Source organism: Kogia breviceps, chromosome 1, assembly GCF_026419965.1.
Source record: "Kogia breviceps isolate mKogBre1 chromosome 1, mKogBre1 haplotype 1, whole genome shotgun sequence".
NCBI classification, from domain to species: domain Eukaryota; kingdom Metazoa; phylum Chordata; class Mammalia; order Artiodactyla; family Physeteridae; genus Kogia; species Kogia breviceps.
Window position 1 is genome coordinate 43,457,243 of NC_081310.1, and position 16,279 is coordinate 43,473,521.

At 39.8% G+C, this 16,279-nt stretch overlaps 1 protein-coding gene across 2 annotated transcripts in view; it reads right to left on the minus strand.

The window, feature by feature from the left end:
• The window catches only part of TDRD5 (tudor domain containing 5), a 105,677-nt gene extending 93,335 nt beyond the window's left edge, over positions 1-12,342 (minus strand). Inside the window, exons 1-4 of one of the 2 annotated variants that reach the window (XM_067030872.1) lie at positions 12,107-12,342; positions 11,177-11,422; positions 10,163-10,570; positions 8,051-8,244 (exon numbers count right to left, since the gene is read on the minus strand). In XM_067030872.1, the coding sequence (XP_066886973.1) occupies positions 8,051-8,244; positions 10,163-10,570; positions 11,177-11,408 (834 nt within the window). In that variant the 5' untranslated portion in view covers positions 11,409-11,422; positions 12,107-12,342. The remainder of the gene's footprint in view (positions 1-8,050; positions 8,245-10,162; positions 10,571-11,176; positions 11,423-12,106) is intronic. The other variant, XM_067030865.1, reaches the window with a different exon arrangement.
• Between the last annotated feature and the right edge of the window lie 3,937 nt (positions 12,343-16,279).

The window sequence follows — 16,279 nt, forward strand, 5'->3', positions numbered from 1 at the left end:
AAAAAAAAAAAAAATTAATCCAAAAGAAAAAAATAGGAAAAAAACCCACAAAAATCAGATTTAAATCAAACCATACCAGTAATTACACTAAATATAAATGGTATAAACACCCCCATTAAATGACAGAGACTGACAGATTAAATAAAGCAAGACAACCATATACTGTCTAAAGGAAACACATTTTAAATATAAAACAGGTATGTTAAAAATAAAAGTATATAAAAAGATACACAGTGCTAACATCTAAAGAAAGCTAGCATCACTATGGTAATATCAAACAAAGTAGACTCCAAAACAAGGAACATTATGAGCCATAAAGAGGGACATTTCATAATGATAAATAGGTCAATTCATCAGGAACACACATCAATCCTAAATATGTATGCACCCAACAGAGATTTATAATATCTGAAGCTGAAAGGTAAAATAGACAAATTCACAATTATATTTGAAGATTTCAACATTGATCCTGCAGTAATTAATGAAAAAAGTAGGAAAACATCAGTAAAAATATAGAATTCCTGAATGACACTATAACCAACTTCACTAACTGACATTTACAGAACACTCTACCCAAACATTCCTTCAAAGTAGATATGAAACATTCACCCACATAAATATATTTTGGGCCACATAAGTCTCAATATATTTACAAGGAATGAAATCAGACTATGCTTTCTTAACACAATCAAATTAAATTATAACTCAACAACATCTCTGAAAAGTCCCCAAGTATTGGAAATTAAACAACATGCTGTTAAATAACCCATAAGACAAAAGAAATCACAAAGGAAATTAGAAAATATTTTGAACTAAATGAAAATACATCACATCAAAATTTGTGAGATACAGCTAAAGTAGTACTTAGAGAAAATCCATAGCCTTAAATGTTTATATTAGAAAAGAAGGACCAAAATCAATGACCAAATTTTCTTTTCTTGCTCTTAAGGTAAATATTAACCCAAAATAAACAGAAAGAAGGAAATAATAAAGATAAGTACAGAAATAAATGAAATAGAAAACGGGGGGGAAAAAATCAATAAAACCAAAAGCTGGTTCTTTGAAAAAATCACTGGATAAAACTTTAGCCAGATGATCATGAAAAAAAGAGAAATTATCAATATTAGGAATGAAAGAAGGAGCTTCACCACAGATCCTACAGATCTTAAAAAGACAATGAGTGAATATTATAAACAAATTTATTTCAACCAATTTGACAACTGAGATGAAATGGACATCTTCTTGAAAGACAAAGTATCAAAGCTCATTCAAAAAGAAATGGATAATCTGGGACTTCCCTGGTGGCACAGTGGTTGAGAATCCGCCTGCCAATACAGGGGACATGGGTTCGAGCCCTGGTCCAGGAATATCCCACATGCCACGGAGCAACTAAGTCCATGTGCCACAACTACTGAGCCTGCATGCCACAACTACTGAATACTGCACACACCTACAGCCCATGCTCCGCAACAAAGAGAAGCCACTGCAATGAGAACCCCGCGCACCACAATGAAGAGTATCCCCCACTTGCTGCAACTAGAGAAAGCCCGTGAGCAGCAAGGAAGACAGAACGCAGCCAAAAATAAATCAATAAATAAATAAATTCATTTTTTTAAAAAAAGAAATGGATAATCTTAATAGCTCTTTATTTGTTAAAGAGACTGAGTCTGTAATTTAAAATCATTACCCCAAAAATTCCCAGGCCCAGACTGCTTCACTGATGAATTCAGTGAAATATTTAGGGAAACCTAATACAAACTCTTGCCAAAAAAAGAAGGAAAACGTCTCACCTCAGTTCAAAAGGCCTGTATTACCATGATTCCAAAACCAGATAAAACATTATAAGAAAACTACAGAACAATATACCTTATGAACATTAACACTAATGTGCTTAACAAGAAAACAGCAAAGCACATCCAGCAATATATAAAAAGGCTAATACATGATGATCAACATGCTGGATTCATTCAGCAACATAAGGTTGCTTTAACACTAAAAAACAAAAATGTAATTTAGCATATAAAGAGATTAAAAAAGAAAAAGCTCTATAGAATTCTGACTCCAATTACAATGTGTGTGAGGGTGTTTCCCCATATCCAAGCAATTCTTCAACACAAGCTGGGTGTCCTACAATTCAACTCAATTCTGACATTGGAGATTGCATTCAGATTCCAAGGTTAAGGGCCAAGTTCTACAAGACTGAACCCCCACCCCATCCTCTGACTTCAGATGACAATTGCAAGTCCAGGTTGTTACCTGAGTTTCTGATCCAGTGGCTACAAATCAGGTTTCCACAACCCTCTCCTTGGGTTCAATTTAATTTGCTATAATGGCTCAAACAACTCAGAGAAAAATTTTAATTACGGGTTTATCATAAAAGGATATAACTCTACACCATACACAAAAAGTAACTCAAAATGGATTAAAAACCTGAATGTAAGACCAGAAAACATAAAAATCCTAGAAGAAAACTTAGATGGTGAGCTCCTTGACCTCGTCTTGGAAATGATATTTTGAATTTGACACTGAAAGTAAAGGCAGCAAAAGCAAAAATAAACAAGTAGGACTACATCAAACTAAAAATCTACGGCACAGAAAAGAAGACCTCGATAAAATGAATGGGAGAAAATATTTGCAAATTTTATATTTGATAAGGGGTTAATATCCAAAATATATAAAGAACTCTCACAACTCAACGTCAAAAAAAACTAAATAATTCAATTAAAAAATGAGCGGGCTTCCCTGGTGGTGCAGTGGTTGAGAGTCCACCTGCCAATCCAGGGGATATGGGTTCGTGTCCCAGTCCGGGAAGACCCCACATGCCGCAGAGTGGCTAGGCCCGTGAGCCATGGCCGCTGAGCCTGCGCATCCAGAGCCTGTGCTCTGCAATGGGAGAGGCCACAACAGTGAGAGGCCCACGTACTGCGAAAAAAAAAAAAAAATGAGCAGAGAGCTTCCCTGGTGGCGCAGTGGTTGAGAATCTGCCTGCCAATGCAGGGGACATCGGCTTGAGTCCTGGTCTGGGAAGATCCCACAAGCTGCGAAGCAACTGGGCCCGTGGCCCACAACTACTGAGCCTGCGTGTCTGGAGCCTGTGCTCCTCAACAAGAGAGGCCGCAACAGTGAGAGGCCCGTGCATCGCGATGAAGAGTGGCCCCAGCTCGCCGCAACTAGAGGAAGCCCTCGCACAGAAACAAGACCCAACACAGCCAAAAATTAATTAATTAATTAATTAATTTAAAATATATATATGAGCAGAGGATCTGAACATTTTCCCAAAAACATACAGATGGCCAATAGGTAAATGAAAAGTGGCTTGATATCAGTAATCATCAGGGAAGTGCAAACCAAACCACAATGAAATATCACCTAACACCTGTTAGAATGACTATTATCAAAAAGACTAGAAATAACAAATGGTGGCGAAGGTGTGGAGAAAAGGGAACCCTTGTGCACCGTTGGGGGGAATATAAATCGGTGCAGCTACTATGGGGAACAGCACATAGAAACACCATATCATCCAGCAACTCCACCACTGGGTATTTATAGAAAGGAAACAAAAACACTAACTCAAAAAGATATCTGCATTCCCATGTTGACTGCAGCATTATTTACAATAGCCAAGACATGGAAACAACCTAATTGTCCATCAAAGGATAAATGGATAAAGAAGTTGTGGAATATGTATCAGCCATAAAACCAGAAGGAAATCCCACAATTTGTAATAACAAAGGATGAACCTTGAGGGCATTATGCTAAGTAAAATAGTCAGACAGACAAATACTGTATGATCTCCCTTACATGCAAAATCTGTTAAACAAAAATAACTACAACAAAAACCCAAACTCTTAGAAACAGAGAACAGATGGGTGGTTGCCAGAGGCAGCCTGCTGGGGGTGGGCAAAATGGCTAAAGGTGGTCAAAAAGTACAAACATCCAGTTATAATCAGTCCTGGGGATATAATGTACAGCATGGCAATTATTATTTATATACATATTAATTGTATATTAATAATAATATATATTCTATGTTAATAATAATATGTATTCTATAATTAAAAGTTGCTAAGAGAGTAAATCTAAAAAGTTCTCATGACAAGAAAAACAATTTGTAACTATGTGTGGTGATGGATATTAACTACACTTACTGTGGTGATCATTTCACAATACATACATATATCTAATTCTGTTGTAATCCTGTTATACTGAAACTAATATAATGTTATATGTCAATTATATCTCGATTTTTTTAATGAATGAAAAATTTTTTTTTAAAAAAAGATATAACTCAGGAAAAGTCAAATGGAAGAGATACATAGGGCAAGGTATATGGGATGGGGCAAAGAACTTCCATGCCTTCTCCTGGCAGGCCATTCTCCCCAAATCTCTAGGTGTTCACCAACCTGGTAGCTCTCTAAACCCAGTCTTTTGGGGCTTTTATGGAGGTGTCGTTACATCAGCATGACTGATTAATCATTGGCTATGACTGAACTTAATCTCCAACCCTCTAATTACATGGCTGGCTCCAAAAGCAACCCATCCTTAGGTGCTTTCCAAAGGTTACCTCATTAAAATAACAAAAGATACCTTTATTGCTCTCTCTACTTAGGAATTTCCATAGCTTTTAGGAGCTCCATGCCAGGAAAGGATGAAGACCAAATATATATTTCTTATTATAAATCATAGTATCACATCCTATAATCATCTCAATGGATGGAGAAAAATTCAATATACATTCATGGAAAAAATTCTCAGAATCTAGGAATAGAAGACTATTTCCTCAATCTAATATAGGGCATTTATAAAAATGTTACAGTTAACATAATAGTTAATGATGAAAGAATGAATGCTTTTCCCCTATAGTTAGGAACCAGGCAAGAATTTTTACTCTCACCACTTCTATTCATTATTAAATTAGAGAAACTAGCCTTTGTCATAAGGTAAGAAAAAAAAGTCATATAGATTGAAATGAAAGTAAAACTGTCTTTACTCCCAGTATAAACTAGAGTTGAGTTTATCGAGTACCTTGATTCAAGGTCACAGGATACAAGGTCAATATACAAAAAAACTGATTTTCTACATACTAGCAATAATTAATTAAAAAATTAATTGACAATACCCTTTATAATAGTATCAAAAATATGAAAAATGTAGCTGTAAGTTTAACAAAATATATGCAAGCCTTGTGTAATGAAAACTGTAAAACAGTGCTGAGAGAATTTACAGACCTAAATAAATGAAGAGCTATACTGTGCTCAGGAATCAGCAGATTCAATATTGTCAAGATGTCAATTCCACCCAAACTTATCTATAGATCCAATGCAATTCTCATCAAAATCGCAGAGAGCATAATTATTTTTGGTAGAAATTGACAAGCTGATTTATATCAAATTAAGTTTATATGGAAATTCAAAGAACCTAGAGTAGTCAAAGCAATTTTTAAAAGAACAAAGCTATAGGACCTAACCATATAATTTCAACATATTATAAAACTACAGTCATCAAGACAGTGTGATACTTGCAAAAAGACAGATCAATGTAGATCAATGGACCAGAATAGAGAGAGAGACAGAGAGTCCTGAAAGAGACCTACACATACATGAGGTCAACAGATTTTACAGAAGTGCAAAAGTAATAAGGTAGTCCAGTGAGGAAAGAGTGTTCCTCAAAAATAGTGCTGGGGAGGGGCTTCCCTGGTGGCGCAGTGGTTGAGAATCCGCCTGCCGATGCAGGGGACACGGGTTCGTGCCCCGGTCCGGGAAGATCCCACATGCCGCGGAGCAACTAAGCCCGTGAGCCATGGCCGCTGGGCCTGCGCGTCCGGAGCCTGTGCTCCGCAACGGGAGAGGCCACAGCAGTGAGAGGCCCGCGTACCGCAAAATAAATAAATAAAAAAAAAAAAAAAAAAAAAAAAAAAAAAAAAAAAAAAAAAAAAAAAAAAATAGTGCTGGGGGGCTTCCCTGGTGGCGCAGTGGTTGAGAGTCCGCCTGTCGATGCAGGGGACACGGGTTCGTGCCCCGGTCCAGGAAGATCCCACATGCCGCGGAGCGGCTGGGCCCGTGAGCCATGGCCGCTGAGCCTGCGCATCCAGAGCCTGTGCTCCGCAATGGGAAAGGCCACAACAGTGAGAGGCCCGTGTACCGCAAAAAAAAAAAAAAAAAGTGCTGGGGACTTCCCTGGCAGTCCAGTGGTGAAGACTCTAAGCTTCCAATGCAGGAGGTGCATGCTGGATCCCTGGTTGGGGAACTAAGCTCTCATGTGCCATACCCCATGGCCAAAAAATAAATAAATAAAATAAAACTTAAAAATAATAAAAATTTTTAAAATAGTGCTGGAATAATTGGCTATCCATATGCAGAAAACCTTGATCCATACCTGGTACCTTACATAAAAATTAACTTGAAATAGACTTAAGAACTAAAATTAAAAAACTTCTAGAAGAAAACATAGGAAAATATTTTTGTGACTCTGGATTAACCAAAAATCTATAAGGTAGGCAAGAACCAAAAGAAAAAAATAAATTAGATTTCGTCAAAATTAAAGGCTTCCCCACAGAAGACAGGATTCAGGAAATGATGAGGTAAGCACAGACAGGAAGAAAATATTTGCAAAACTTGTCTCAATAAAGGACTTGTAACCAGCATACATAAATAACTCTTCCAACTCAATACAAAGAAAACTCGAATTTTAATAATGAGCAAAAGATATTATTAGACACTTCAAAGAAGATATACAAATGGCAAATATACTTACGAAAGGATACCCAATATTATTCATCATTAGAGAAACTTCAGTTAAAGTCATAATGAGATACTACTATACACGCACTCAAATGGCTGTTTTTTAAATTGATAACATCAAATGTTAACAAAGATGCAAGTAGAACTCTTATACATAGCTCATGAGAAAGTAAAATTGTATAGCCACTTTGGAAACAGTTTGGCAATTTCTTAAAAAGTTAAACTTAAAAAAAAAAGTTAAACTTACTGTCTGACCCAACAATCCTACTCCTAGGTATTGACCCAAGAGAAATGAAGTCAATGTTCATACAAAGTGTATGCAAATGTTCATAGCAGCTTTATTCATAATACCCCAAATAGGAAACAACCCAAATATTATCTAATGGTGAATGGATAACAAATTGAGGTATATCAGTACAGTGGAATGATACTCAACAAGAAAAAGGAACAAACCACTGATACATACTGGATGAATCTCAAAAGCATCCTGTTAAAGAAGCTAGACACAAAAAGCTAAGCATTATTTAATCCCACTTATATGAAACTCTTGGAAAGTCAAAATTATACTTATAGAAAGCAGTGGTTGTCTGTAACTGTAGCTGGGGAAAGAGATCAACTACAAAGTGGCATGAAAGAACTTTGGGGAGATGATGGAAATGCTGTTTCTTGATTTTGATAGTGATTATACAACTAGATACATATGTTAAAACTCAAACTGCACATTCTCAACGGGCAAATTTTACTATATGTAAATTATGTTACTAAAGCTAATTTTTTTTTTTTTTTTTACTAAAGCTAATTTTTTTAAGTTACAGAAATGAAGCGCTTTTATGTCTTTAATTTCTATGTGCTTATTTTGAGCTCTACTTAGGTTGCTATCTTGCTAACTTAATCAGGCTTTTGTTGGCTTTATTCTAGTAGGTTTTACTCAAAGTCCTTCAGCATTATAGTCACAGAAAAATACCAGGATTGCAGTGCTCAGGGCCAGCCATTCAGGTGAAGATATTCATGAGTTACATTGCAAATATGCTTCTATAACTTTGGTGAGAAGCTGGAACTAGAGATACAAATTTGGGAGTCATCTGCAGAAAATAGTTGAAACCATGGAGCTGATAAAATTGTACTCTTTTCTCACTGCTGCCTCTCACTTCTTACTAATCCACAGAACCATAGAAAATGCTTAAGTGAAATGTGAAATAAGTGAATGACTTGAATTTTAAAAGGTCAGCTTTTGCAAGAGAGCTAAGTAATAGCCACTGAATTTAAACACATTTTTGGTGTACTTATAACTCCAAAGTCGGATATCTCACCTGGTTTAATTTTTCAGTGTGATTCAGCCTTGAAGTCTCTACCACATTTGACCTAGAAGTATTCTCCACGTCCAGTATTTGCTTCGGTGGTTCCCTGTTTGAAGTGGGTTGTGAAAAGCGTGCCATTGCTACTGGGGAGCCTGTGGGATATGACCCTTGTTGCTTGCTTCTAAAAGGCTGGCTAAAACTTTTACCTTTTGCAAATAAAAGAAGAGGAGAGAAAAATTATCACTAACAATTTCTAGTTTTCTAGTGTTTATATATAGAGGCCAGGCCCTCAACTTAGAACTAAAAATTAAGTAAGCTTATATTTTTATATTAAGCCAGTAAAATTTACATACAAGGGAATGATTAGTCACCTACAGAAGAAAACCAAGTGTGTTGCTGAAAGGTTGGGGCTATCTAAAACTCCACTTAAGGACACCTGAATATAATTACAAAGAGGCAGGATTCAATAGGTATAAACCTAAAAACCTGGATCCTGTTTAGGAGACCAAAAAGTCTTCAAATAAGGAATCTGCTTGAATTATGCTTTTCAAACTAGATAACCATCTAGTGGTATGGGGGGAGGGGTGGGGAATGAAAAGCTACAGAATAAAGGATATTCTTCTAGACTACAGATTTTTTTTCTTCAAGATTTGTAGGGAGGGGAATACTACAGGAGAGGTGTATTCTGTTATACAACATGAAGACAGATCACGGGACCCCACCATGGCCTAGCTCTTTCTTTACCCTAAAATCAAGCTCACACACACAAACAATTACTTCCAAGATATCCTGATGAGGAATAAGGTACCATGTACGGGAAAAATGAACAATTCAATCACTGGGAAGGAATATCCACCCCTCACAAGTCAATAAGTTGGCAAACTGCTTTATACAACTCAATCTCATGTAAGTTTAATAGCATGAGTTACTCTCCCAAAGTTTGAGCAGCACAAGAATACTGATACAGGGAGTTCCCAGGTGGTCTAGTGATTAGGATTCCGGGCTTTCACGTCCGTGGCCTCGGTTCAACCCCTGGGGGTCAGAGAACTGAGATCCCACAAGTCGTGCAGCAGGGCCAAAAAATTTTTTTTTTAATTTTTAAAACAAATACTGATACAGTTGAGGTTTAGACTCAAAACACTCAGTGGCCCCTATAGCCTTCCCTGACCAGAGCCTGTAAACCCCCTAGCATATTCTTGTCAAATTACACTTCCCACCACAATTTAAGTATTGGTTTGTAAATTCATGATATTCTCATGGTTCACCTATATTAATCTAAACACAAATTTTGAAAAGAAAAATCATTGAAACGGGCATAGAATTCCCCAAATAGACAGTGTATAGATTCTATATTGTGAAGGGTCTAGAGGGACACTATACAAATGATCACATCAGTTTTCTGAACCTTTAAGAGAGACAGTGATTGGGTAGGAAAAGCACTGAATGAGCAGTAATAAGAGTTCAGTATCTAACTCTAGCTGTACCACTTTTCAAGTCATGAAATTTTCAGAAAGTCATTTAACTTTCTTGAGCTTTGGCTTCCTTATCTATAAGGATAAGATTGGGTTACTCACCCAACGTGTCTATGGTATGAGAATCCAAGGTAAATTGCTATACAAATAAGGTGGTTATCATTACACTACATCAATTACTACAATGCCTGCTAGGATATCAAAGATCAGTGTTAGCAAAGATCAGATGGCAAATGCTACAAACCAGTATTATTTTTAAAAATTTTCATTTTCCATGTTATATCTTCTTTACCTGAACACATATAACTAATGTTCATTTACAGCACTGTAGAGAGAGCTGATCTTGTGTTTTCAATAATAATAGCTACCACTTACTATGAGCTTACTAAATGCCAGGCACTTTACAGACCCCCATCTCATTTAACCCTCAGCCTGACTCCAAGAGGTTATTATTCCTATTCTAGAGATGAGGGAACTAAGGCTTAGACATTTTAAGTAACTCACCTGAGATCACACAGCTAGTAAGTGGTAGAGCCAGGATGCAACTTCAACAAATTGTTGGAGCTTAGCCATTACATACATACGTACATATGTACTACAACTGCTCCAAAGTCTGCTGATCTGCAATAGTTACCAGTGCTAATATGCTTACCTGCTGGCCATCCTCTCTGCTTTTTCTCGGATAGGCTCTTCTTCAGCATCAACAAAGAACCTGCTCTGGTCTGTTCTACAGAAATGACATCTGCAGCGGCATTCAGCACTTCAAACATAGAGAAGAAGCCATACTGCACATACTGGAATGATCGTCCAAATCGCTTGGCAAATGCATTTTCAAAATCAGAAAGGAGAACAGGAGATAATGTCAAGAGGTCTTTCAACTCATTCTTCACGACAGCTGGAAGAATAGGGGGCACTCTTCCTCGGTAAGGTACTCGCCGTTGAGAGCTGGGCCTAAAGCAAACACTGGCCCTTCCCTTCTGCACGGAGTTTCGAACCTTATGGCGGACCCTCTGTTTTGCAACTAAACTTGCTATTCCTTTGGTGGATTCATCTGGAATGGCTAAGGAGGTGTGAAAAAAGAAATCATATTTAGGTGAAAACTTACTTCCTTCTTCATTCTTTGCATCTGTGGTATATAGTTTTTAACTCTCCAAGGAGCTGTGTATATCGGTGACATGATAAACACAAACCCTTGGTTGCTCCTTTTCTTGCATTTTAGACAACAGCTTGCTAGCTTCTCTACTACAGAATGGAAAACAGTGAAACCCAATTTATTATCACTGCTGCTAATTAACTCCTGAAAAATCTGAAACCCTGGAGATGAACAACAAACTTCCCTACAATTGTGTTTCTGTGCTTCATGAAATTTTAAATGTGATTTCATAATTTGAAGTCCCATTGTTAAGTGTCTCCTGACTTAAGGTGCAATAATATTAAATCACATGCACAATGTAGTTTTTGTGAATGCACAGTATTCTGGGGAAGGTTTCTTGGTTGTGCTAAAGCTCTAACTCTGGTCCACAACCTCTAAGGTGCCTATGATCCCTCTTGTCCCTCACAAAAGTAAAATCCCCTGCCGGGGATGCAGGATAATTGCAGAGCCAGAACAATTCTTTACTAAGTGATTATACTGCAAAGTTCATAGACCTTCAAATCTTAAACCTACCTTTCAGTATTACAGTCCCGTCCCCACAGGGGCAGACACTGACAACATCAGGCATATCCAACACCAGCTCCATGGTGGACCGATACCCAAGGATTCGGAGTGGTAAGTGGTTGCCAACCATCAAAAGGTACTCCTTTTCCAACTGCTGTGGGGTCAAACCATTTTTGGTGGAAATGAGAAGTGACCTTATTTCCTTCCTCAGGCATTCCTGTATACGCTCTTGTTCAGACATTGCACCCTACAAAACTTAAGACAGAAACACTGCTCGTGAGGAAAAGCAGGCAAACCCAAGATGGAAAAATAAATAAGAAGTCTAAAATGGCCAATAGTGGAATATACAAACAACTGAGATGCGACTTCTACAGGTGATGAGGCAGAAACAGTACCACGAGGGTGCTCTGAAACTTTGTTTAGCAAAGCCCCCATACAATTCAGTCTTTATCCCAACCTGTGTGCACCGCCAAGAAATCCCTGCCACGGCCTAGTGTGTGAGAAGTCCGAGTTCCCGGCTCGGTTTTCGGTGAAGCGTCAACTCGGATTGCTCGGGGTCTCACTCTACACTGCAAACTTCGTATCAGATAAATCTTTCGTCCACTCTTTGGGAACCAGGGCTGGGAAGGAAGCAAACGCAACACCCCTTTCCCAGCGCGAAGACAGGGCTCCGCGTAAAGACGCTCGCGCCGGCATACTTTCTCCACCCCAAACCTATGCGGAGGATCCCCGCGCCCCCTTCCAAGTCAACGACCTCACCGTTGTCCACCCACTCCCTACTTCGCTCGGGCGAGGGAGGTGGGGGTCCCCGCCCCCGCCCCCAACGTCTCTCAAGGACGCCGGCAAAATGGGGACTTGTCCTTCCGCCTGCCCCGGGGGCTGCCCACGACCCAGGGTAAAAGAGGCAGGCCGGAGGGAAGCAGGCGAAGCGCCCCTCACCCTGGAGCTGGCGCCGGCGCTGCCGTTGTGGGCCTCGCGAAGTCAAAGGCGTTCCCCTAACTGGCGGCCACGGAAGAGGAGCTGCGAAGCGGTTTGCGCGCCTGCGCACCGGTGCCGGAGGGCCAAGTTTGATGCTCCCAAGGCGCCGCGTTCCGGCCCCGAGGGCGCGCGGCAGGTGGGACTGTCGGGCAGGTCCTGGCTGCTTCGGAGTCTAGCTTGGGTTCCGCCCCAGTCCTGGGGACGCTTGGCCGGGCTCCCAGGCAGCGTAGATGGCCTTCTGGGATGGCCGGCGCCTGCCTCTTAAGACGTGCTTGGAAGACACGCGGTGCGGCAGCGCGCCAAGAACCCCTCCAACGACCTCCCGGCCAGGGTCAGGGAGGGTCAGTCCCGCCCTACAGACGGGCAGCCCGAGAAGGAAAATGTGAGGTTCTTAGCCTCGGTGTGCCTCTCATTCATCCGTGGAGCTTATTTAAGGAAGAAAAATGATGCTCAGGTCTGATCAGCAGAAATTCTGATTCAGCAGGTCTAGATCTATTGGGGGAAATTTTAGGCAATGCTGGTGCTTGGTGGAGAATCACTGCTGAGCTAGATAGATGCAACTTAGGCTCCCGGAAGAGAGGAATGGGTGAGGAGAGGAGGGCTTCTTGAATGACTGGAGAACATTCCCGGTGTCCCTGGAGATGAAATTGCTGGGAAACTAAAGAAGAGGATGTATTTGAGCAAACAACCTGGGGGAGTATTTATTGGATAGGTGGAAAGAGCCAGATTTATAAGGTGCTAGAAAACCAGAAAACAGTATATAAGAGGTGTAGACTAGAGAGGCATAGTATGAAGACTTTTACCTTAAAATATACAATCTAATAAAAGGAACAAGACAAACCAAAAGATAATCAAAGAATTCGAATCAAGAAGGAAATCAGAGCACACACAGCTACTTTATCTTCCATCTAAAATCCCATGACATTCAAAAAAAACAAACAAAACAAAACAAAACAAAACCTCTAAGGAACAAAATGTTCCATCAATGAACCAGGAATATTTTGTAATCTCTGAAAGACAGAAAAGATTTATGGGCTGGTTTATAGCAGAACGGACAGGGCTAAATAGCACAAATTAACAAAAAGGAAAATGATGAGACATGAAAAATGGATCCAGCCAGACGTTGCAACATCTGAATGACAGATGTTACAGAAACAACAGAATAGTGGTGAGGGTTGGACGTTTAAAAAGAAGAAAATGTCTCAGATTTAAAGAAAAACACAAATTTTCAGATTAAATGGGCCCTCTGAGTCCTTAGGATAACTAATGAAACTAAGATCCCATCCTAGACAAAACCTAGTTGAAAAAGAAGAGCTTTTATATAGAAATAGGTTACCTATAAAGCAATGGAAATTAGACTGCCATTGGATTTCTCAGTGGCACAATATCTTCAAAGCTGAAACTGGAATTCTTTACCAGCCAAATCAGCATTTAAGTGGAGGAAAAGACATTTCAGACACGCAAAAATTCTGAAAGTTTATCATCTCGCTAAACAACTGGAGAATGACTCCAGCAAAATGAACAATGAATTGAAAAACGACATCCCAGATTCTCATCCCCAGTTATCTAAGATAATAGGTAACACCTATGGAGCACTTACTACGTGCTCTTTGCATAGATTATCAAATTTTCTTCCCGATTACTCTGAGAAAGGTACAGTTATGATCCCCACTTTAAAGTGAAGAAACTGATAGAAATGAACAAGGATATAAGAGTGATAGGCAATAAAAACAAAACTTTTGATTGAATATAGAAAGTTATTGGTGAGTAATTTTCTTAAAAAAAAGATTTTTTACAAAGATATTCTGGAGCTAAATCGAAGATCAATAACTGCTGAGTGTCAGGGGCTGAGTTTCTTCAATAAGGACACCCCATGTGGAAGAGTAGCTACAACTGGAATCATCACTTGCTTGGGTTTACAATAATGCACTATCATTCCCTGAGACCTTGTCAGACTTCTGTGATGGCTAAACTGGGAAGTGAATGGGAATGAGGTGGGAACCATCACCCTAGCATCTTTCACGCCTTTGATGGTGACACTCACCTCTGGAATTCTCCAGGTATGTGGTAATGCTTTTGATCTACTATTTTGGCACTCCACTTGGCATTTTCTTCCAGAATAGCCCTTACTCAATGAGTGAATGTGCCCATGTAGGAATTCTGTCCGTTGCTAAGGTTACCTATTCCAGCTATTCACTTGGCAAGTAGCATACAAACCACAGGATGAATTCACAGTCCCACTAGCCCTGCCCAAAGGTGAACTTGGACCAGAATTTAATTCATTTATCACCTAACCCCTATAAGCTCAGAATGCTGACAGCAAACAGTGACGTTTGTGTTTGTTTGAAATTAGTGACAGTTACTGAAAAGTTTGGTTCCTCCTTTTCTCCAGAACAGTTATCCATAAGGGACTGCAAGACCTTCGGGGAAAGGCTGGAGAAAAGGTTTGCAGTTCTTAGGTACAGTGTTTCAGCAGCATCCTTCTTTAAGAATATTTAGGCTACACTCAAGATGCTCTGGGTCTGGGATCTGATTTAGTTCTTGGAATAGGACTGACAAGTCATGTCGCTCACTCATGAGAGGCCTCTGTTCACAAAGACCGAGAATTGTGTTTTGTTGGTTTGCTTGCTTTTGTAGTTACACAAATCAAGAAGACTTAGTGAGTCCTTTGTTGAGTTCATTCCCTGGGATCCTACAATTAATTACCACAATCAGAGAGCTCTGTGAGTCAGGCCAATGTGTTTGCCATCCTGCAGCCTATTATGATGACCAGAGCCCACTTTTCTTCTGGTAATTAACTGTCTCCATCTGGTCTCCTCCCATCCCTGCTTGTATCTGGGAGTATATTTCCACCGCAGCTGCTGCTACCAGCATTCCTGCCTTAGAAAACAGCCAGTAACGAGTTTCTGTGTTGTGTGTGTGTTTTAAGCTTCTGAAGCTTTAATATATGCCTCATGACAAGTATGAGAGCATCTGTTGAAAACACAGCGAAGGAGTAGGTGAGTTAGAAGCTCCTGATAGAACTTATACAGCATTTCTACCTCCCACAGTTTTTTAACATTATGCCCAATTTGGGGCCATTTGATGTCACCGTTCAATTCAATTTCCCACAGCAATTACTCTAAGCCTTTGCCATCCCTATTAAACTATTTTTAAAAATTTATTTATTTTTGGCTGGGTTGGGTCTTCATTGCTGCATGCCGGCTTTTCTATAGTTGTGGCCAGTGGGGGCTCCTCTACATTGCAGTGCGCGGGCTTCTCATTGCAGTGGCTTCTCTTGTTGCGGAGCACGGGCTCTAGGCACGCAGGCTCAGTAGTTGTGGCACACAGGCTTAGTTGCTCCGCAGCCTGTGGGATCTTCCTGGACCAGGGCTCGTACCCGTGTCTCCTGCATTGGCAGGCGGATTCTTAACCACTGTGCCACCAGGGAGGTCCCTTATTAAACTTTTTACACACTCCTGCCTCACCACTAGAAAGTGACTTTGCTCCGACTCCCAGAGACACACAGAAAGAGAAAGGGAGAGAGACAGAGAAATACTTTCTTTCAGCCATTCCTTCATGGCCAAATCCTTGAATAAACTGTCCACACTCATTTTTTTCCCACTTTTTCATCCACCATTCCCTACTCAATCCAAAGCAATCAGCCTACTACCCTGAACATCTTAAGTTAGTTTTACCAAAATCATCAACGACAAATCTGACAAATCTTAAAGACTTTTCAGTCTTTTCATCTTAGATGATTTCTGCTGTTTACTCTTGGCGTCCCCTCCCTTTCTGAAAATCTCTCCTCTGTGGGGTATCTCGGATGCTGCTGCACTGAGCTTGGCACCTACCTTTCTGCTCTTATTTCCTATTTCTGTTATTCCATTAAATGTCCATGCACACCAAGGTCTGTCCTTGGCCCTTCTCCTTTTTACTCTTTCCCCTCTTCCTGAGCGAGCTTTTTCACTCTCATGGCTTCAGCTTTGTCTGATGCCTTCCAAAACACATGTTCTTTCAAGCAACAAATATCTTTTAGTTCCCACTATGTGCCAGGCACTGTTCTAGAATATGGAACTACAAGAGCAGAACACAGTTTCTGTTCTCCTGGACCTTACTAAGGACAAACAAAAAGCAGATAAATATATATAATGT